This window comes from Gouania willdenowi, chromosome 15, assembly GCF_900634775.1.
Source record: "Gouania willdenowi chromosome 15, fGouWil2.1, whole genome shotgun sequence".
Taxonomy (NCBI): domain Eukaryota; kingdom Metazoa; phylum Chordata; class Actinopteri; order Blenniiformes; family Gobiesocidae; genus Gouania; species Gouania willdenowi.
In genome coordinates, this window is record NC_041058.1 from 33,183,410 (window position 1) to 33,208,098 (window position 24,689).

The following is a 24,689-nucleotide window of genomic DNA, read 5'->3' on the forward strand; positions in this document are numbered from 1 at the left end:
TGCATGTTGTTGTTTTTTGGAGTCATTTTGTGTATTTTTTTGTCATTTCTTGTATTTTTGTGGTAGCTTTTTGGAGTATTTTTTTAGTTTCGTTGTATGTTTTTGAAATCACTGTGTTTTTTTTCCTGTCATTTTGTGAATTATAACTTTTTTGTATATTGGGAATCATTTTGTGTGTTTGTTTTGGGGACTGCACAAAAAGTTATTTTGTCATCGTTTTTGGAGACATTTTGTGTATTTTTCTGTCACTTAATGTGATTTTGTAGTAGCTTTTTTGTATTTTGGGAGTGGTTTTATGTGTTTGTTTTGGGGTCTGCATGTGGCCCCCGCAGCAGTAGTGCCATCCAAATGCTCTGCTCCCACCGCCATCTTCAAAGACCCAGTTCTCATTTTCTGGTAAGTGTAACATCTTAATCCGTCCCCCTGTAATGTTCCTAGTCTTCTCAGAAATGATAAATGATGAATTCACCACAGACTTTCTCTGAGAGCAGAAATACAAAGTTAGCCTGACGTAACCTGTGGACGCTCATGGGCTGAAATCTCCAAAAAGGTGAAGCACACAACAAATGAAGGATTATTACGTGTTTGTGATATAAATGTAATGATTCCAAAGATATTTCTGACTTTAACTAGTAACAACGGTTTATTATTCAGCTTTTATATATATATAAAAAGTCACTCAAGATTTTCTGATCATCTTACAAAAGCTTGAAAGTTGATTTGTTATTTGGTACTAAATCATTTTGTAATAAAAACAACAAAAACTAAATTTGTGTGGGTGTGTATTGTGTAATAATATCTAAGGGCTTATTTTCTGCGTTGAATGTGCACAGTTGTAGAAGAGTTCAGAGATTTACTATTACTATTTATCCTTTATTCTCTATCTATCCTTTATTTATCCCTCATCCTTTATATTTATCATTATTATTAATATTGTTGCTGGCTTGTTTCTTTGTTTTCTGTTTCGCGCACTGACTACCAAGTCAAATTCCTTGTACTGTCCTAAAAACTGTACTTGGCCTTTAAAACATTTCTGATTCTGATTCTGAACAGAACGGCAGTATCTGCAACGTCCAGCTTATCACATCTCTGCACTTTGAAACCACCATAGAAGGTTCCTGCGTTTGAACAGCATTTACATCATGTTTACAGTCTCCGGCTTGTTTAAAGTCAAGGCTTACAAGTACAAGATGTTCTGATTAAGTGGGTCGTGCTGTCCACACAGTCTAAGTCACACGGACGCTTACATATTTGTACCTGATCTCTAGCAGTGTAGAGTTTAAAACCAGTACAAAAACACATTCAAACAACTAGTTTAGGAATCCACTGGTGTTTTGGTTTTTTGGCTAAAGGTGACTTTAAAAAAAAAAAGATTTTTATTTGTAGATATCATTCTCTGAGGCAGTAAAACAACTGTGTGGCAGTGCTGCCCTGGGGCTGGGGATGGACCAGACCCATCCTGGGTAATTTAGGCTGCTTTCACACTGGTTTAGTGGTGGAATGGGTCTGAATGGGTGGAGGACAGCTGATCATTTTAACACCTTGGTTTGCGTTCAGAGAAATCCTCTAGGCAGAGAAACAGAAACCTGAAGAAGAGACACGGTGCTCAGAAACTTCTTCCGTGCGCTCAACGTCAAATCCGATAGTGTGCATTGCATTAAGAACCAGAGGTGAAAGTAATGGATTACATAATTACTTACGTTAATGTAATTGAGTTGCTTTTATGGGTACTTTTTGAGTATTTTTCTAATCAGTAATTTTACTTGTACTTAAAGAACTAAACCTCTGCTTTCTGCTGACCTGCCACTAGGGGGGAAACTAAAAAAAATGCTTGATTATAGGCGTTATTGCTGTAGCAGTAAGACACGCCCACTCAGACAGATGGGAATACACACAATGACACAATGATGTGTGTTCATTATTCTCTGGATGTTGTAGAGCTGTCTTGGCTGATACATCTCTGCAACTTTTTAAGAAAGAGGAAAAGAAGAAATGTTCCACCTGTGAGAAACGCACTCTTCAGCTTCTCTGGTACGGTCTACTCCAAGGTGCTGAGAGGAAAGACTGGTCAATAGTAGAACCTAATTGGTGAGGATCAATGGGGTTTAGGTTTTGGCTGTGGAACTGTGGACCATCTTTTTACCCTCACAATAGATCTGGAGAGGGCATTGGAGTTTATCCAACCAGTCTACATGATTTGTGGATTGGGAAAAGGCTGACAATCCTGTCCCCCAAGGCGTCCTGTGGGGGGCGCTGTGGGTGGGACGAAACTAAGCTCACAATAACGATAAGGGACAATATTTTCGGAGAGGAAATAAATAAAGTGAATGCTTCCTATTCAAAGTGCAAAAGGTGCCATTCTGCAAATATAACCTAAAAACAGCCACTGCCAGTTCATGCAGTTTAAAAATAAAACCAAATCATGTCATCATTATGACATTCTTAAAAAGTATTGAAGTTTTAGGACAGTGGTTTGAGTACCCCCTTCCCCCTTGTCAAACATTTTGCTTAGAAAACTATTTAAAGACTAATAAACCCCTGCTTTCTGCTGACCTGCCACTAGGGGAAATTCAAAAAATGCCTTGATTATGGGCGTTACTGCTGTAGCAGTAAGACACGCCCACTCAGGCAGCCCACACTGCTGCGCAGAGACAGACGGTAATACACACTGATGTGTCTGTACACACACACACACACATAGTGAGTTCACAGCTGAGATGTGTCACTACAACCACAGACACACACAATCAGGACGTGAAGCTCACACACAGCCCAGCTCTCACACACATAGCGCACACTGAGACAGACAGGAATACACACATAGCATAGATGTCTGTAAATACACACATAGTCTCTGGTCCTGAGCTTGAGATGGTCATCCACGCGTTTGTTTCCTCACGGTTGGACTATTGTAACAGTCTGTTTACATGCCTTAGCAAAAAGGATCTGGCTCGTCTTCAAGTGGTCCAGAACTCTGCTGCACGCCTCCTGACCCGTACCTGTAGGAGAGCCCATATCACTCCTATTTTAAAAACTCTACATTGGCTCCCTGTCATCTACAGGATGAATTTTAAAATCCTTGTGCTGACTTTCAGGGCCCTTCATGGCCAGGCGCCTGAATACATTGAGGGTCTGATCCAGCCCTATGTTTCAAACAGGAGCTTGAGGTCTTCTTCTCAAAACCTGCTGCTGGTCCCCCGCACCCGCTTTAAAACACGAGGTGATCACTCTTTTAAGGCGGTAGCTCCTCGTCTCTGGAATGCCCTTCCACACACTCTGCGGATGCTGGACTCTGTGGATGTTTTTAAAAGTCATCTAAAGACTCACTTTTGTATGGAGGCCTTCTTGACACACTCCTGTTTGTGAATGGACTCTTTTATACATTGTAGCATCATTGTAGTGGACTTTTATATGCATTGTACCCTTTTTAAACTGTAAATTGTGAAGCACTTTGTGACCCTGGTCTGAAAAAAGCGCTATATAAATAAATAAACTACTTAGTTTGATGAACCCTCTGATTAGACCAGAATCTGATCTTTATAGAAGCTCAGAGTCAAAAACATCACCGTTACAATGACTGTTTCACACAGAACACAGTGGACTTCCTCATTGGCTGTCAATCAATGCTCACTGAGGGCTGTTATTGGAGGAAACCCTCCTCCCTCCTCTCAGCTTTTATAGGAGAGGCGGAGCCAACAGTGAAAGTTGATGAAGCAGGGGGACCCAAAGAATCTGTTTCAGCCAATAGAAAAATGCAGCGTTTAACCATTAGAGGCCAGTAACCCTAACATTTTACAACTAAATGCTTAAAATTAAAATACTTTTACTGAAATGTGAAAAGTGGGGCTAGGATTAATAAACAGCACTACTTAATACACAAATACATATGTATTCTGGAGAAAAAAGTGGGTTTGGGATTTAGTTACTCTTTAAAAACAACTACAGATAATAATGATGAAATGAACGAGTGATAACACATTTTCAATAATCTGATTTTGTAAATAACTGGAAAGAAACATTACTTAATGCAGTGGTTCCCAACCTTTTTTGGATCGTGACCCCATTTTGATATGAAGAATTTCTGGTGACCCTAAAGACCAGAAATTCTAGACAGAAATGTCTAGTATCTTTAGACATTTTTTTTTCTAGAATTAGTTTCTTATCATGTTTGAGCTCTATTTTATTTTTTATTTGTTTACTGCATTTTAGTTTAACTAAATGTATATTTCACAAAGTGAAAGTATAGAAATACAGTTGTTTAAGATTGTGTTTTATTTTTTTTTCTTTTAGATTCAAAGATTTCTAAAGATTTACTTAAATTTTTCAGAAATTTCAGGCGACCCCATTTAAACTCCAGGCGACCACACATGGTGTGTAGTTTGAAGCTTGAAAAACACTGATTTAGTGGCTCCTGAATACATTTATTTGTATTGATGTTTTTTTATCATTTCCAGTAGGGATGTAACGATTAATAGTAAGGCAGTAAAAAATCGATTCATAGGTATCACGGTTCACATCGCTATTTTCTGAAAATTTAATTGCCGTACTTTTTTATATATTTATCCTTCTCTTGTCCAGAAATATAGGCGGCGGGTGGAATCTACTACTACTTTCTTTCTGGCTGCCTTCTACTCTTAAACATGTTCATAAATGATTCCTTACCCCTTTCACACCGAAAGAATATCTGTAAAAGTCACTTTTTTCTGTTAGCTCTGTCTGCTAGCGCATAGCATCTCTTCTTCACTGCAAAAATATCTGCATGCCAACCGACCACTGGGTTACCAGTGCCCTCTGCTGGTCCAAATAAATATCTAATGTAAATACAGTGAAATGACTGGGTTTTTTTTTAAGTCCAATTGTTAAGGCACAAAATATATTTTCAGTTTCACTTTTAAAAAGAAAAATAACTATTATGCAGTTTTGCATTGTTTACTATAGAACCAGAATTTAAATTAATAGGCTTCTTCTTCATTTGTATTATTTCTTTATTTATTTCATTCAAGATTTATTTTTTTGTTAAATTGCATTATTTTGAATAGTTTATCAAGGGATTCTTTTGACAACTAAAAATATAAGGAAAATAGTACAATATTTTTCAGTCATCATTTGTCTACAGTCCCATTTTGTAAAATAAATCATGAGAGAATCGTATCGTGAACCCAGTATCGTGAATCGAATCGTATCGGGAGTTGAGTGAATCGTTACATCCCAAATTTCCAGCCATCTCACGCCTGGGGTGGGACCAAGACTAACACTTTATTTGTTCATTTTCCACTCCCTCTCTCTCTCTCTCTCAAGTACCCCCTGTAGTGCCATCGCGTATTCCTAGGGGTACACGTAGCCCCATTAGAGAAACACTGTTTTAAGACATTAAACTAGTGTCAACCGCCACCCCTTACCGCAATATTGCAATACCACTTGTACATTCAAGGATTTATCGTGTGATGTTTTATTATTGCAACATCTTGTCACATGACATATATGCCAACACTTACCACTCCATCCCCGTACAAAATTAGCAGAATTCTGATCCACATAGCTGGCTCTAAGTCAGACCAGTTCCCAGTAAGGGTTGGAGTCCACCAGGGCTCCCCTTGTTGATGTTCTATCGGCTCCATATAACAACGACCTCAGGCTCCAGTTTGAAGTTGGGTGTGAAGCAAATGGGATAAGGATCAGCACCTTTAAATCTGAGGCAATGGTTTTCACTCAGAAAAGACTAGATTTCCAACTCCAAGTCACCAAGTCAAAAAGTTCAAGTATCTCTGGATCTTGTTCAAGAGACCTTGTGGTGATGAGAGACCAAAAAAAAGAGATTCTGGTTACAAGCAGCTGAAATATGTCAGCTGGTGGAAGTGGCTGAGGAGAGGAGGTCTGGGCCTCTCTGCTGAGGATTTTGCCCGTGCAACCTGGACCGGGATAAGCAGCAGACAACGTAATGGATTGGATATCAACTTAGAAAAATATTTATTACAATCTTGTACTGGAAAATGGGAGAAACTAAGAAGTCTAGTATCTTTAGTGAGCACTAAAGAGCAATTATTATCCAGTATTTCATATTTTTCTTCATTATTTAAAGCTGCCAGCAACGATCCCACATATTTTATAAAGCACAAGCACTAAAGTGACTTCCCAACACATTTCTGCTCTTTTTATGGATTGAAAGTTGAGCCAAAACTTTGGCGGACATTGATATTATGGCTTTCTACAGAAACATCCAAATATGGCCAAAGTTTAATATTTGTTAGAGTGACGTCATTACACGAGGAACACCATAAACAAAGACAAGAGTTCCTGTAAGAATGTGACACAGAGCAGAGACATATTTACAGTAACAACAAAAGTGATAGGCCTGATCGTAAATGTGCTTTTCTTTACACCTTAGAGATCTGCCAGTGTTCCTATTTACTTGTAACTCTTAGAAATCCATCAAGACTTTGGCAGTTTCCTCAAGTGTTGACAATGTATGTGTAGACCGTACATCTAATCAATGGCAATATTGTTTTATTTCAAAACCAACTACCAGTACTCTGGTATTGGGTGATGCTTCTTTGAACTATCCTCGCTCTCTTTCTTTCCAAATCTGTCATGAAACTTTTCCTTTTCACCGCCTGCCCTTGGTCTAATTTTAGTAAATAAAGCAAATGCCCCAAATGGCAGAAAAATACACAAAACAAAAGCAAGAATACAATAAAAAACAAAAAATTACAACATTGCAGGAAAATACACTAAAAGACAATAAAAACACAGAAAATACTGCAAAAACACACAAAACTACGACAAAAGTGAACAAAACGACAACAGTAATACACAAAATGACTCCAAATAACACAAAATGACAACAAAAATACAGAAAATTACTCAAAAAAATATACAAAATTCAAGAAAATGACAACAAAAGAACACAAGACAAGAAAAACACAAAAAAATTACTCTGCAAACCAACAGAACAAACAAAAAAGCAAAACGACAACACAAATACACAAAAATGACTCCAAAAAAGCAAAATGACAACACAAATACACAATATGACTCCAAAAAACATAATTTTCTTAGTAAAAATACACAAAAGGACAACAGAAATGCACAAAAGGCCTCATTACGAGCAAGACAACAACAAACATGCACAGAATGACAGAAAAACTATAAAAACTCTTTGTTCTTCCCTGTATTAATGCTAAGATTAGTCATTATTCTAAATGTTGACATGAATGTGCATCATGTGACCCTCTGATCAAACAAACATTTTTGTGTCCCCGCTGTGATTAACGTTGCCTACCTCTGTTCTACAGGATCCCACAACAAACCCAATGTTTGTGAGAGTCAAAAAAACAATCTTGTGAGCGATGAATTCAAGCTTTGACCAATTTTTGTCTGTAAAAACATATGATTTATTGATCGATGAGGCCTGTCTTTATCTGTGTTTAAAGCAGTGCTTTGAATAACGATAAAACCAAAAAGTTCATATTACAGCAGAGTGTTTACTACACCAAGGCCCCTAATGTAGGCAGAGCAGCGCAGCGTGGCACACCTAGAGGCCAATGTTTTTAATTATTCAAGATGTGGACAGGTGTGTTCTCCCTTTATTCAGCTGGATCAGACTCCGTCATTATACAGTACGATTAACGTGCCCCATGGGAGAGGCAGATAGGAAAATAAAAGAGCTCATTCAGACCATCGTGACCTGGACTGGTTCCAGTGATTTGGTACCAAGATGTGCACCTGAGTTACGTTTAGTTAGAAAAATATTAACAGCTTATTTTTTCTTGTATTAATATCTGACCATCAAAAGGTGGTTTGGCCACAATCTCTATCCATGTGTTATACAGAGAACACATTACAGTATAACACACTACAGTGTAATACATTATAGTGTAACACAGAGAACACACTTTATGATAATCTATGTATTTACTTCTTTTGTATATTCTTAAAATAATTTTGTGTGTTTTCCTGTTATTTTTGTGCAGATTTTTTATTTTGGGAATTTATTGTGTCTATCTGTCTATTTTTGTTCCTCTTTTATTTATTTTAATATAATTTTGTGTGTTTTCCTGTTACTTTTGTGCAGATTTTTTATTTTGGGAATTTATTGTGTCTATCTGTCTATTTTTGTTCCTCTTTTATTTATTTTAATATAATTTTGTGTGTTTTCCTGTTACTTTTGTGCAGATTTTTTATTTTGGGAATTTATTGTGTCTATCTGTCTATTTTTGTTCCTCTTTTATTTATTTTAATATAATTTTGTGTGTTTTCCTGTTACTTTTGTGTGCATTTGTTTTGTTTTGGGTATTTTTGTGTGTCAATCTGTGTATTTATTTAAGCCTAATTTTGTAGATTTTTGTCATCATATAGTGTGTTTTTGTTGTCATTTTGTCTGTTTTGCTGTTGTGTCTATGTTTGTCTTGTGTGTTCAACCAATTTTGCGTATTTTTTTGTCATTTTGTATTCCTTTCTGTTTACGTTTTGTGTGTTTTTGGGGTCATTTCGTGTACTTTCATTGTTCTTTTGAATATTTTAGTTTAATTTGGCATGTTATAGGAGTGTTTTTGTTATCATTATTTGAGTTTCTGTTGTCTTTTTGTGTAATTTGCTGTATTTTTTGTGTGAGTTTTGGATTCATATTGTGCGTTAACTTTCAGGAGCTGCAAAGTGTGTCCAATGGCCGCTTGTTGCTGTTGTGTGTTTTTTGTGTATTTTTGTTGTTGTTATGTATAATATTTCTCATTTATGTGCGTTGTTTTTTTTTTTTTCACGCAGCTTTCAGTAAATTAACTGTCAAATACACTGAAGAAAAATATAAACGCAATACTTTTGTTTTTACTCCCATTTTCCATGAGCTGAACTCAAAGACCTCAAACATTTTCAATATACACCAGATACTGACTGGTCAGTAAACCAGTCAGTATCTGGTGTGACCACCATTTGCCTCACGCAGTGCGACACATCTCCTTGGTATAGAGTCGATCAGGTTGTTGATTGTGGCCTGTGGAATGTTGGTCCACTGTTCTTCAATGGCTGTGTGAAGTTACTGGATATTTGCAGGAACTGGAACACACTGTCGTATACGCCGATCCAGAGCATCCTAAACATGCTCAATGGGTCACATGTCTGGTGAGTATGCTGGCCATTCAGGAATTGTGTACAGATCTTTACAACATGAGGTTGTGCATTATCATTCTGCAACATGAGGTGATGGTCATGGATGAATGGCACAACAATGGGCGTCAGGATCTCGTCACGGTATCTCTGTGCATTGAAAATTCCATCATAAAAATGCACCTGTGTTGGTTGTCCATAACATAAACCTGCCCATACCATAACCTCACCACTATGAGCCACTCCATCCACAACGTTGACATCACCCACATGACGCCACACACGCTGTCTGCCATCTGCCCTCAACCATGAAAACCAGGATTCATCCATGAAGAGAACACCTCTCCAACGTGCCAGACGCCATCAAATGTGAGCATTTACCCACTCAAGTCAGGTGGAGACCCTGATCAATCAATCAATCAATCAATCTTTATTTGTATAGCGTCAAATCATAACCAATGGTATCTCAAGACACTTTACAGTAGAGCAGTCTTAAGGATGGACTCTTCATTTTATGGATACACACATATGCATATATACGTATATACACATACATATGTATCCCACACCCAACATGACAACGAGCATGCAGATGAACTTCCCTGAAACGGTTTCTGACAGTTTGTGCAGAAATTCTTTGGTTCTGGAAACAGACTGTTGCAGCAGCTGTTTGAGTGGTTGGTCTCAGACGATTATGGAGGTGAACAAGATAGATGTGGAGGTCCTGGGCTGGTGTGGTTACATGTGGTCTGCGGTTGTGAGGCTGGTTGGCTGTACTGCCAAATTCTCTTTCCTTTGGAGACGTCTTATGGTAGAGAAGTGAACATTCAATTAACGGACAACAGTTCTGGTGGACATTCCTGCTGTTAGCATGCTAATTACATGCTCCCTCAGAACTACTGTGTGATTAAACTGAACATTATAGAGTGGCCTTTTATTGTGGCCATCCTGAGGCACACCTGTGCAATAATCATGCTGTCTAATCAGCATCTGAATATGCCACACCTGTGAGGTGGATGGATTATCTCTGTGAAGGAGAAGTGATCACTAACACAGATTTAGACAGATTTGTGAACAATATTTGTGAGAAATAGGAATTTTGTGTTTATAGAAAATGTTTTAGATCTTTAAGCTCAGCTCATGAAAAATAGGAGCAAAAAAAAGTGTTGCATTTATATATTTGTTATATTTGAATCTTAATAATTATTTATTTGTAAACAAGCTCCAAATCTCGTCTTTTCATATTGTCAGTTATCTGCATCAGTGATCCTCATGGTACCATCATCAAGTGGGCCACTAGGTGGAAAAAAAACCAAAACAGCATTAATGTGCCCTGGTATGCACTTCCACATGTAAATGATATTTACAAGATAAAGTATGTGAGTATATCAGTCCCTGCAGGATCTTTACCTAAATGTCTTGGATTTTGAGAAATTGGGGAAATTATAGGGAATAATTTGAGGAAAATTCACCAGATTTGGAAAAATGGAGTTATTTCAACAATTTCATATAAAAAACGACTATCGTCATGTGATATTAGAAATGGAAAACTGACCTTTGCAAATATTTAATTTAATTTGTTGGTCATTTGTAAGATGTTTAATTATTTTTTTCTATCATTTTTGCTTTCTCGTACAGGCCGAATTTGATGCTCTAAATGGCCGGATATGCAAAACAATGCAATTTATGTGCTATGTGTGTATTTACAGACACATCTACGCTGTGTGTGTATTTACAGACACATCTGCGCTGTGTGTGTATTTACAGACACATCTACGCTATGTGTGTAATTACAGACACATCTACGCTATGTGTGTATTTACAGACACATCTGTGCTATGTGTGTATTTACAGACACATCTACGCTATGTGTGTATTTACAGACACATCTACGCTATGTGTGTATTTACAGACACATCTACGCTATGTGTGTATTTACAGACACAGCAGGGCTATTTGCCCCTGAGTCAGATGGTTGCTGTGATTGGACAGGATACAACACTCAACACTCAACACACACTTACTGACGTGCACGTGTGTACACGTCTGTTCGCCTAATAATTTTGTTTACATGTCACGCAGACGGTGCTACATAGTGAAGGTCACCTGATCACTATAGCTTCACTCACGCCACACCTGCCACTACACCTAACTACTGACATTAGGTAAGTTTAGTAAATTTAGAAGTGATCCACCCCATAACATAGTGTGTGAGCTTGATTGACACATGATTTCAGCTGATGAATGACTACATCAGTGTGCGTATTACTGTTTGTCTCTGCGCACAGCGGTGTGGGCTGACAGAGTGGGCGTGTCAGCAGAAAGCAGGGGTTTATTAGTCTTTCATGGAATCTTCCATGGCATAAGGTCCATCTTTGGTTAAAAATAAGTACTTTAGATGTAATTCTGCTAACAGAGAAACAAATATATAAATGCTGGTAAAGACTTTACCTCCTTGGCTGAGATAAAAACCCTTTCCCTGATTTTTGATGCATTTCTATAACCTTCGGTACCTTTGATCACAAAAGCTTCAGCCAGTAAACGGAGGTGGTAGGTGGGCTGGTCATCTTGTGTGAGCTCTTCCAGTCCAACCCTGGCACACATGCCCTGGGCGTCCCGGTGGCGTCCCTGCACGTAGTGCACTTTGGCCATCAGCAGAAGAGCCTCGTTCAAAAACCTGGGCTGCAAGAAAACGTGATGCAAATGAAAGTAAATCTAAAGTGTGGTTAGGTAAGTCTTTACTGCACGGTGGTCTAAACTCCCACCGTCAGGAAGCCCCGGCTCAGGATGGTGTTAAGGAAACCTTTGGCTCGTCCCAGTTTGGGCTGGGACTTGTCCATCAAAGGTGTGCAGCTTCGTAATAACTCAACGTTTTCCTGCAGACACTCCTCCAGCAGAGATTCAGCCATCAGCAGCAGGCCGTAATCATCTGTGGATGAGAGGGTTGGAGGTGAGCCATGGTGGGGGTACGGCTTTGTTTTCATGTTTCTGTAGCCATAGCCAACGTCCTCCAGTCCATTCAAAACATTTCCCAGCAGCAACAGAGCATGACTTCAGCTCAAAAAACACATTTTCACTTCCTCATATGCTTTTTTTTTTACAACAGCGTATTATGGAGTAGGAACTAGCGGTTAGCGGCAAATTGGAGTAAAAGCAGGGAACATGCTGGTTTTAGACCATTTTGATGTGCTGATCCTGAATACACATGTTCCCAAGCTGAATTTAAAGTCCTTCATGCTCAAATTCATGATTTAAAACTGCTTATGAACATGGTTAGCTTAGAGATGATTTCATGCTCATGGCAACAACTGTGCAGAACATTGGAATGCAAATGTGGGAAATCTCCGCTATGAAATAGAGGTGTCCAGATCCGATATCGATATTGAATATCGGTCTGATATTAGCCTGAAAACAAATATCAGATTCAAATTTCCGAATTTACCGATATTTATTTATTTTTTATTATTTTTTTTTACCCCCAATTAATTTTTTTAATTTATTCAATTGTAGATATTATTGTGTTGAAGGTTAAAATGTATGTAACCAATTGGTTAATAATAAATTGGTCAGTAACATCACTTGATCAAGACTTTTCTAACATTCCACACTACAAAATAAGTAATCATTATTTTTATATATATATAGAAAATATATATGATTCATGGTGATATCAGATCAATATCGGTATCGGCTGATACGCAAGGCTGCAATATTGGTATCAGAAATGAAAAAGTAGTATTGGGACATCCCTACTATGAACAGCACTATGCAGGTGTAAAAACCAGAGAACAACTTGTCTACAAGAACACAAATGATTTTATTCACAAGTATTGTTTTAAAAAGTATTGTTAATATCATCAACGGTTATCTTTGCACAATATGTTACATTGCGTGGGTTTGTGCTCTGCAGAGTTTTTTCTGTAAAGTAATAATATAACAGATTTTAAGGACATCCCACATTTATTTGGCTTAAATTTAACTAATTTAATTGATGTTATCTGAATATCACCTGTTTGTTTGTAAAATGCTAAAGATTGGCCAAAATCTGCTGTTTTAGCAGCAATTTAGATTTTCAATTTAAGAGGTAAAGGGCTCAAATTACATCTTTGGAACATTGATATTATGAATCAGCATATATACTGTATATATATATAGTATACAGTATATTCTGATATAGACACAAATTGACCAACTTAATTAATTATTTAATTCGGAATTTAAATTGGAATGAACCAGCCACCTAAGTCAGATTTAAGTTTAATTCAGAATTATCATTTTCATTCAGAATTAGGTGTTTACAAGGTCTCCAAACTGGTCACCAGACTGGCTTAACTGATTACACAACACAAGAAGCACAACTGTAACACCACATTTCACTCTCACCTTAAAAAAGTTCACTCTTCCCCACCCCTTCCATTGTCCTACCCTGACTCTCTCTTCCCCTCACCTAGGTGTAAACACTACCCTCTCTTTTAACCCCCAAACTTAAAGCGGAATTGAAAAAAGGCAAATAAACCTCTTTTCCATCTAAACCTCAATACGGAATTACTATTTCCATGTAAACACGAAGCAGAACACTTTCATTCCAAATAATTCAGTTCACAATTTAAAAACACATCATGTAACCGTGGCCATTGTGTGTCATCCTAAATCCAAAGGAAAAGAATAACAGGAGATATTCTTATAGAGTTAAGGAGATGCTTCACCTCCCTTAAAGTTCCAGTCTCACCTGAGTGAGCACGACAATGCTGCTCTGTGCACTATCCACACTAACAGCAGCCGGGTCCTCCAGCCCATATTTACTCATCGGAGGTGAAGGGTGGGGACATTAGTGCCTCACCAAAGGGACGCATCATTAAGTGCATTCGTCCTTCTCTGTGTAAGCCTAGAGACCATTATGAAACCTGTGGAAAATGTGTGTTGTGGCTCTACTGTCCATGTGGAAGGTCGTGTACACACACTGTGGTTGAGCACCGTGAAATCCTTTAAATGGATCCTCACTGTTTTTATTAATGTCACCTAAAAACTTTGAGATGTCCTTAGTAGATCTATGTCTAAAAAAACACATTATTTTTACAGTTTTAGAGCTTGTGTTCCTCCATCTTGAAATCATGTGATTGATGATGTCACATGACCCCACTGCCTGTAAAACATCCCATTGTTTTCTATTGGAGTGAAGCATTCAGCCTGATTTATAGATCATTTAATGCTTTTTATATAATTTAACAGCTTTTTAGATCATTTAACAGTTTTTTCAGTCAAAATAACAACTTGTGCTGCTTTTATTTGCTCTAAAAAACCAGGAAAAGTTAAAGATGTTAATGTCAACCTCTTTTGTTTACCAAATGAAAAAAAAAACAGTGAAGATCTGTTACCGCAGAAGGCAACAGTTCCAACAACCTCGTCTACTACAAAACCACAGAGTTTCATCGAAGTTGACCTTTGAGCGTTGATTTCAACCTTCTACATTTTTTTTTGTTATTGAGCAAATTATCTTTGATCTATTGATCTATGAGGCATACAGTATGGCTGTGTTGTAAATGTGACAGAATCACTTTGCAATAAAGACTTATTTATGTACTTCCACTATTTTCTACAGTTCTATGTACCATGTGTTGAAAACTAACTGAATAAACAGCCAAAATATGTGTCATGAATGAATTATTAGTCAGAGTGTAATTAAGAATGATTACGGTCAGTATCAGTAGAATGCTGCAATCGTTCAGTTTGCATCTCATAATTATGACTTTACTAATTCATAATTATGACTTTCTATCTCATAATTATGACTTACTGTGGTGAAACAGGCTTCCATAAATAACAGTACTTTAGGATCTCGGTTCCTTAAGTGGGGTACAGGTACCCCCAGAGGTACGGAAGTTGTCATAGGGGGTACATGAATAAAACATAGAAATTGGAAACCAGAATATAAATAAACAGGCAGTCAGGAGCCTCCATGCATTACCACAAATTATACATTAGCCGATGTAAGACCATGGTTACACGGATAATTATTATTATTTTTTGTTATTATTATATAGACACATTTCATTGTAAGGCTACAGTTTGTGACTTTACATCAGTGGTTTCCAACTTTTTTGGGTCGTGACTCGTGACCCTATTTTCCAGAGACTTATTTTTTTCTAGAATTAGCTTTTGATAATGTTTGTTGTTGTGTGTGTGTGTGTGTGTGTGTGTGTGTGTGTGTGTGTGTGTGTGTGTGTGTGTGTGTGTGTGTGTTATAATTTGAAAAAGAATAATAGTTAAAACATTTTTAAAAAAAATACTTTTTTAATCAGTATTTTTTAAATATTATAAATTACTAGACATTTCAGGGGACCCCATTTGAATTCCAAGGTACCACGACCCCAAGGTTGAAAAATACTGCATTACATTATTAAGATTTTTTTCCAGTGTGTATGAGTAATATAAGATAAGATAAGATAACACTTTATTGATCCCCCAACGGGAGAAATTTAGATGTTGCAGCAGCTTCAAAAAACAGGGAAACAGGAAATATAACAGCATCAAACAATAATTAAATACAGGAAGAAAAAATGCAACAGAATTAATTAATACAAGGCATAAGTAGTCGGGGCGTGGCTTCAGGTTAAATGTCTGAAGGGGTACGGTAAGGTGAACAGTTTGGGGACCCCTGCTCTAGGATATATCAGTACTCTTTACACCTGTGCCATTCAGTAAAATAATAAGTGATTACAGGTGACCTCTAGGGGGCACTGCCCCCACCAACACAACCTGGATCACAGTCCAAAGTCCAGCAGTGTGAACACTGGGACCATTCCTACAGTGGAAAAACCACAACATACTGAGTTGGGTCTTAAAACATGGAGTTTTATTGCTTTTGTTTTTTCTTTTCTTTAGAAAGTAAACTTGAACTGATGCTTTCACCATAAACAGACAAATTATGAAATTCACAAATTATTCCCAGTGTTTTTAAAACACGAAGCATCGACTTCCTGAAAATTCCCATTTAAACTATACTATACTATACTATACTATACTATACTATACTATACTACACTATACTATACTATACTATACTATACTATACTATACTATACTACACACACACACACACACACACACTCACCGTCTTCGTGGACCTTTACCGCCTGCATCTGCTCTATCATGGCCGGGATCTTGTCCCAGTGGCCCTCGGCCCGGTACCGCTCCAGCTCCACCTCCAGGCGGACCTGGGTGAGGGAGACCCGGGATGCCATGGTCGGTTTGTCCCGGTGCTGGTAGCTGTAGTCCCCGGACACCATGGGAGACACGGCGAACTGTGTGTGTGTGTGTGTGTGTGTGTGTGTGTGTGTGTGTGTGTGTGTGTGTGTGTGTGTGTGTGTGTGTGTGTGTGTGTGTGTGTGCGTGTGTGTGTGTGTGTGTGTGTCAAAAGCACAAATCAAAGTTTACAAACAATAAAATGACACCATTAAAGACAATGTGGATTATTAAGTGTTTTTTTTTTTTTTTTGTAATCTTTACTTTACTTGATTATTTATTTTTTTAGTGACTTTTGAACATTTACTTCTTACTTATTGAAACAAATACAGTTATACTTTCTTCTCTTTACATTTTAAAAATGAGCTCGTTACTTATAACGTCTTCTAAAATGACGTCACGACATAAAAAAGTTTCAAAATGTTTTCTGTTTGGAGGGTCCCTTAGTTTTATTGTTCACAGTTTTTAAACTCAAAGCAGCTCTGGGTTTATTTGGGCATTTGCTTTTTTTTTTTTCCATCTTGACACATTTTATTTACAAACTGTATAAATTATCCAGGTGTTCATAAAGTAAACAGATTTAATGCATTTCTACAAGTTTTTATAAACTCTAGGTTTTATTGAGCATTTGCACGTTTTTTTCTTGACACATTTTATTTATAATGAATGCCAAATTATCCAGATGTTCAAAGGTAACAAATTTAACTTGTTTCCATGTGACAGTTTTCTACAAGTTCTTAAAAAAATAAAAGATATGGAATTTTCTGGTTTAAAAACCCTTTTGTTTTACTTTTTAACATTTAGGAGCATGTACTTTTTTACTTTTACTCAAGTAAGGGAGCAACTGCTTTTTATTCATGTATCTATACTTTTACTTGAGTTCTGAAGACTAATACTTTTGCCACCTCTGGTTATAGGTTTGCTTAGAGCTGCACGATTTTGGCCACGATTAAAGTCACAATTATTTATCATATTTGGAAAAAATGTGTATTTTATTACACTATACTTTTAAACAAACAATATGTGTACAGTTTACAGTGCACAATGAAGCTCAAATTAAGAATGATTCTAAATAAATATGTAAAAATAACCCAAGGGCCACGTGAATAAATACATGAGTGAAGATATTTAAATGTGAATATTGCTGATGATCAGGTTCATTTAATCGTGTCAACAAAATGAAAATTGTGATCACGATTAAAATCGATGAGTTGTGCAGCCCTAGGTTTGCTTGTGTGTCTAAATAAGTTGCTCCTCTAATCTTTCCCGTTAAGTGGATCAGGTGGAGATTAAACGGAGGAAAAGCTGCAGTAAACCGAGCCACAATGTGAACAAATACTGATTTTAACAAGAAAAAAGATATATAATGATGTCAAATATAAGAATAAGAGGCTATGAAATGAAAATAATCAACATTGTTTCTAATGGAAGTGAACTAGGAGCACTACTAATAAGGGTCAGATGAAGTGAACTACTACACAGTGGGAGGGGGTCACAGGGTCACAGGGTCACAGTAAAAACCTCCAGCCTCCTCAGCAGAGATCTACCGCTGTCATTCTCTCCTCTGGAACTGGACATTATTGTGTTTCCTTGTTTCCTGTGATGGTTCTTGTCTCCTGCACTGAGCCTCTGACACCTTCAACCGCTGAGCGCCCGCGACACGCCTCCTGCTGACGTCATCGGGGATTTCTCCCAAAGTAATGACGTAGCAGTGCTTCTCACAGTCCCGTACCCCTTCAGACATTTAACCTGAAGCCATGCACCCCCTACTCCTGCACACTGAAAAAACGTAATGTAATGCAAAGTTTTTCAACCTTGGGATCGTGGCCCCATGTGGGGTCGTCTGGAATTCAAATGTGGTCCCCTGAAATATCTAATAATTTATAATAAAATGCTTTAATTATTATTCTTTTTTAAACACCACACACACACACGCACACACACACACACACACACACACACACACAAAAACCGGCGCATTGGTACAAACTTTATTTATGAATTTATCATGCACATGTCCCATAGAATTAAACCAGACAAATCACACACACTATTTTACCTTGTACCCACAAATAAACCCCTTTATAACACTACAGAGTATGTACACCTCTTTATACATCCAACCTTCAAACACATATACATTTGATCATAATTCATTCATTCAAAATTTTACATCACATTTATTCCTGTAACATGTCGATTTTCAAATAGATAGATAAATACTTTAATGATCATTTACAGGAAATGATGCTGTTACAGCAGCTCACACATAACAGGGAAACAACAAATCCATATTTACAACTATCATTAACATACATACAGAAATAAATAAATAAAAAAGTGCATAAAAAATATACTGATAGGAACGATAAATGCACATTTTGTTTAAATGAACCTGAAAATTTTTTACATTTATTTTACCACTGCCAATTTAACTTACAGTATTATTCTGGAATGCGGTTAGATATTATGTTTACAACACAACCAAAAACATGATAGAAATAACGCCAAAAGACGTTATTTTTTTTAATCTTTAATTAAAAAAATAAATCAATGACTTTCAAACTTAATTCATAATATTAATGGCAAAATTCCATATTCATAAATAGAAATTCTCATCACTCTTCCAAATTTTCACTTTTTCATAATAAATTGAGTTTAGATATTATATGAATACTATATTAATCGTTTTAAAAGGTGAAAGAACTCTGCTTCTATATGAAGAACTGTTTCCTGTGCCTCAAATGTCTGTATTTGTTTCATTCTTGATGTTTTCCCTGACTTTGTTCTTTGTTCCCTTTATGTTGTATTACTGATTTGTAAACTTCATAAAATATAATACATACATTATTTGTAAGTAAAAAAAAAAAAAAATTTTAAAAAAAATGACATAGAATCAGAAATGATACATACTGGTAATATTTGCCCTTTACTGAGTGATAAAGCCATTAATTATTGTATTAGACATATTATTCATAGAGATATTGTTTCCAAACCTTCTGCAGTCTTCTATTAGAATAACTGATATAATGAAAAACACATGGTCTTGCCAAGAAAATGTATTATTCCAAATAGACGCTATCTCGTCAAGACCAGTCTTTTAAAAAAAAAAAAAAAATAAGACAAATATTTACATCCTTTGCTCTTTTTGTGGTATTATATGCACACCAGGAATGCACACGTGGCACGATGGCACCAACTTGTACCTGCTGCCGTCTGTCTGCTCTGCAGGAAATTTTGTTCGTAGCTGCACTGATTGGTATTTTGTGCCAAAACATTCTTGAAAAGCCTAATCTAGATCCCGGGGAGCCTATAAACTACCGGCCCATATCTAAACTTCCCTTCGTTTCAAAAATCATGGAAAAAGTGGTTGCTGAGCAGATGACCTCATTCATGCAACAACATGATTTTTATGATAAATATCAATCTGGTTTTAGATCAATACACTCCACTGAAACTGCTCTTCTGAAAGTTTCCAGTGACGTGTTGATGGCCGCTGACTCTGGTCGTTACACAGTCTTGGTTTTACTTGATCTGACAGCTTCCTTTGATACAGTAGATTACAGTAGACTGGTTGATCGACTTAAATCTGAGATGGGGTTTTCTGGTACTGTTCTCCAGTGGTTTACTTCTTATATAAATTAAATAACGTTTAATATTACTATTAATGTTGAATGTGTCCAACCTGTCATGTGGAGTAGCCCAGGGCTCTGTTCTGGGACCTGTTTTTTTTATTGTACCTGGTGCCTTTTGGTTGGTTGATTCGTGGTTTTAAAAATGTGTCTTGTCATTTCTATGCAGATGATATTCAGCTTTATTGCTCTTTCAGTGACTCAGAGTTTCACTTCTTATCTGAATTCCTGGAATGTGTATCTGCATCAAAAACTGGTTGACATCAAATTATCTGCAGATTAATTCAAACAAAAAGTTAACTCTGATCATCACTCCTGATAAAAAGATCCCTCTGATCAAGAACTTTCTTGGTGCTCTGGGCGCATCTGTTAAAACCAGCCTCTGAAACCTTGTGGTTGTGTTTGATGAGTCAATGTCTTTGGACCATATCTGTCAAGTATCCCGTTTTGGCTAGAAAACTCCCGTATTTTACCCCTCTTTCCCGCCATCTTCCCGTATTAGTATTTTCCTGTAAATATCCCGTATTTTAATGTAATGATAATGAAAAGATGTCTTACTAAACTGAACACCGTCACTCGCCTCGTGAGAACTGCCACCTGAAATGGGCTGAGTGGCAGTTCTCGCGAGATTAGTGCTGACAGCGGCAACAAACCTGGAAACAACTCAGAAAAGAGATGATGAATGAAGACGTTCTAGTGAAAAAACAAAGAATGTGACAGAGAGTTTATCTTCATAAAGACCATCAGGATGTGACACAGTTACACGTTCTGTTAGATTAATAACTGAGATTATAACGTCTACCACAGCAGAAGGAAACACGTAAGTCACCATGAAAAATCATTCAATCACAAGCTCCACAAATATACACTGTTTATAAAGTGTTAAAGAATGTAAAGTCTGTAATAAATGTGTCTAATAAGTCATTAGTGAATATCAGAGAATGAGAAATTATAATAAAATATATAATAAAATAAAATGTTAATGTCTAACTTAAAGACAAGCAACGTTAAATTAACAGTAAATATGCAACGTGTTGACTTGTATATAAACTGTAAATATATTAAATAAACACGTGTGCTTCATATACACAATTATGTTTTTATTTAGGCTGTTTTAAAAATTAGGAATTAGGGCTGAGTGATATATCGAGATTTAAGACAGTATATTGAGTTTTCTATTTTGGCGATATAGAAAACTACAATATCGCATATATTGATATATATATATATAATAGTTTATTTTTTGTTAAAATACTCGTTGTAACGCTCAATTAGATGGATCAATGAGTGCATCCTAATCGAGACCTTCCCAAGAACAAGCTACACTACAGAACTCACTCACACATGCTGTCCCTTACAGGTGAAAGATCCAAAAGTGACACATATTGTGCATCTGTTTCTTAATAAATGTCAGAAAATTTAACCCAGAATTATCTTTCTGATAAGACTTCATTTGAAATAAAATTATTGAGATTTATATCATACATCACTATTTTGTTATATAGACGCCAGAAAATGTCCCTTATTTTGAAATCCAAAACTTGACAGGTATGCTTTGGAGAGTCACTGTCATCATCTGACCAAAAAACTGATTTTATCATCTGAGAAATATCTCCAAAGTAAGGAATTTGTTGTCAAAATCCGATCTTGAAATGATCATCCACGTGTTCATCTCGTCACGCACTGACTACTGTAATTCTCTTTTAATTAGTCGACTCTGAAGAGACTTCAGAACGTACAGAATGCTGCTGCCAGACCTTTGAGCGGTGCACCCAGAACAACCCACATTAACCCCATTCTATCCAGTCTTCATTGGTTTCCTTACGATCCTATGGTAGAATTAACGCAAGGCTATTAAAAACAAAACATACAACTACAACTGTGAACACCCTCTATATAAATGACATTGACATCCTATGTAAAAAAAAAAAAAAAATGCAATACAGTAATACATAAATTAGAAAATGTTTTTATAACACACACAAAAAAAAAAAAAAACCACCAGGGAAATTTCTTTTTTTTTTGAGGATATTAACTCATTCAGTGCCAGCCATTCTCAGATTTTCTACCCCCTCAGTACCAGCCGTTTTTGAGCATTTTGACTGATTTTAAAGACCCACAGAATATTTTCCACTATGACTATCTGAAATCTGACGCCAGATTCTGAAAGATTGAAGCCTCTACTTTCAACAAAAAAAACATTTGTTTCTGACTCCTTTAGTTCTTTTGTAATCAGCCGTTGAATAAGGCAAGTTTTACACAAATCTTCAGTTTCAGAGCAAAAAGCTGAGAAAAAAGCCTTTTTCTAAAAAAAACCCTGTCAGTGACTTTAAAGCTATTTTTTTTGCTTTAGTGACAACTCTAAGATCTGAACATTGTTTACTTATATATTAAAAAAAAAAAAAAAAACACTGAGACCGGGCTTTTGATGGCAAAATTATTATTTATCCATCTGGTTCAGAGTTGAATGAATTTCTTATTGTATTTTGGCGTTCCTCCAACTTTCTCTCCCATCAGTCTGCACGCACGCAACTTCCTCTTCCTCCCCGACATACAGAGTGTCACTGCTTGCCCCGTTTTTTTATGGTTTTATCTCGCAATCGCCACATTATCCATGAGTTCCACACTTTCTCTGGTCGGAGTGTGCGCTGCTGGGAATGTCAACTCTGTACGTAGCGGTATTTTCTGTCTCATAAATGCCTTTCCTTTCTCCTTCTGAGCTCTGCTGAGCATGGATGATCTCTCATCCAAAGGTGCGCTGCTACCTCCTACGTGTCACCTAATATTTTGCTATCTGGCTCACAGTCTGGGGGTATTTTGTAGCACCCTCCACACCCCCTCCTCCCGACACGCAGGAATGACCCGTTTGGCCCGGTTAGTTGATGGTTTTATCTCACAATCACAACATTATCAACAATCCCCTCAGGTCCATACATGTTCTGTGTTAGTATGTGGAGCTGTGAGCTGCTTGATACGTCACAATATCACTCTGTAGCACCATAATCTCCATTTTTCCTGCTTCTTCCTGCTTTGCTGGTTAGCATCAGTGGCTAATCTCTCATCCAAAGGTGTACTGCTGCCATCTTCAGGGCACAGTTGGTCACTACAACACCCCACAATTTAGATATTGATGAGGGACCCCCGCCAGGGTGTTTTCTAGTAATCCCCGTGAAAAAACGCAAATGACGAGTTATCGCGTCATTGGCACTGAGCATTTGGATTTGAAATGACGAGTTATCTTGTCAATGGCACTGAGTGAGTTTATAGTCAAAAACAAAATTAGAGAATACTACACAACATATATCCATCTAACACATATATACAGTAACCTGTATATCAAGATTCCTTGACATTGATAACAAATGTACTCATTATTGTGAATTCAATGAAAAGAAACTATGTACTGTTGTTAATCTTTGTATTAAAAAATATAACTCCATTATTCAAATGGTCCCTGATTGAGGTTAATTACAGTTTTTTTCAATTGCAAGTATTGGTTAAACTGAAGTCACATGTTCTAAACTCTGAACACAGTTAATGATCTCAGATCAACAGTTACTCTCATTCCTATAAGTGTTTCTCATCAACAAAACACTTATACACGTCTCAAAAGAAGCTCATTCAACCACAACACTAGCAAATAGTGTCACTATGGAAACACACACTGAACTACATGATACAAACAACAAAGAGCATTACATGAAATACATCTTATCTTTCAATCTTCAACGGTTTTTGTCAGGTAAATCAGTATTTTATTATAAAATAAGATCTTTGCACTTTTATAGTTCTCAATTACATATGTTGTAATAAAGACTAAATCAGTAATGAAGCAATTTACAGTATTCAAGAACATTTGTGCTTTTGCACAAGTACTTCAGGACCTTACAAAAAAACAGAAAATTGCCGAATCTCAGAATTCTAGGGGCAGAATACAATTTAAGAAATAAAATTTAAAACTTCCAGCTGATGTAAAGCCATAGATTATTTTATTTTGTGAAATCTAACTCAATACAGTAAATGTGGGATGCATGTCAATTCTCATAATTGATGCAACTGTTGAACGCTGCAAGTTTGTCTGCACCTTAAAGCAGCCTCTAGCACATGGTCAATCACTGTGGTCCTGCTTTCTCAGAGACCACAGCTCTTAATCTTCCTCTCCTGGTCTGTTCTCTCTCTAATCTCACCACCCACTGATCTTTGATCCAAACTTAGTCCAAGGAAAAAGAATTCACTCCTTTGTTTCTAATGAGGCCAAACACAGATCACCTGACTCGCTTTTCAGCTACAACTAAACTCAGCTGTGTTTGGAATTACATCATTGTTTTAATTATGTTTTATCATCAATATTTTTGATATAATTTTAAACAGATTTCCATGCGGCTGCAGCAGACATTCCCCATGGTTTTTTCTATCATTCTGTTTGGAACAAAGTGTGTTAGCATTTGAAAAAATGTGCGATAAAAGTATAGTGTTTAGCAGGTGGTGAACAAATTATATTAATTTATAATTAATAATAATAACTAGTGACTGAGGAAAGAGTTGATGAATTTTGGTGACTGTGGTCACTGAATGTGTTTTGTGTGAAAGCAATGAAAAGTGATTCACAGTTTAGTTCACATGGAGTTTTGAACATGTGACTTCAGTTTCAACCAATGCTTGTTAGCAATAAAAAAAACTGTATTATTTTGAATTTCTTAAGCTAATTACCAATAA

General features: G+C 36.7%; 1 protein-coding gene across 1 annotated transcript in view; it reads right to left on the reverse strand.

The window, feature by feature from the left end:
• LOC114476594 (tetratricopeptide repeat protein 7A-like) overlaps positions 1–16,416 on the reverse strand; it is a 98,675-nt gene extending 82,259 nt beyond the window's left edge. Inside the window, 3 exon segments of the mRNA XM_028468327.1 lie at positions 11,613–11,781; positions 11,865–12,028; positions 16,211–16,416. Of these exon segments, the coding sequence (XP_028324128.1) occupies positions 11,613–11,781; positions 11,865–12,028; positions 16,211–16,385 (508 nt within the window). The 5' untranslated portion in view covers positions 16,386–16,416.
• Between the last annotated feature and the right edge of the window lie 8,273 nt (positions 16,417–24,689).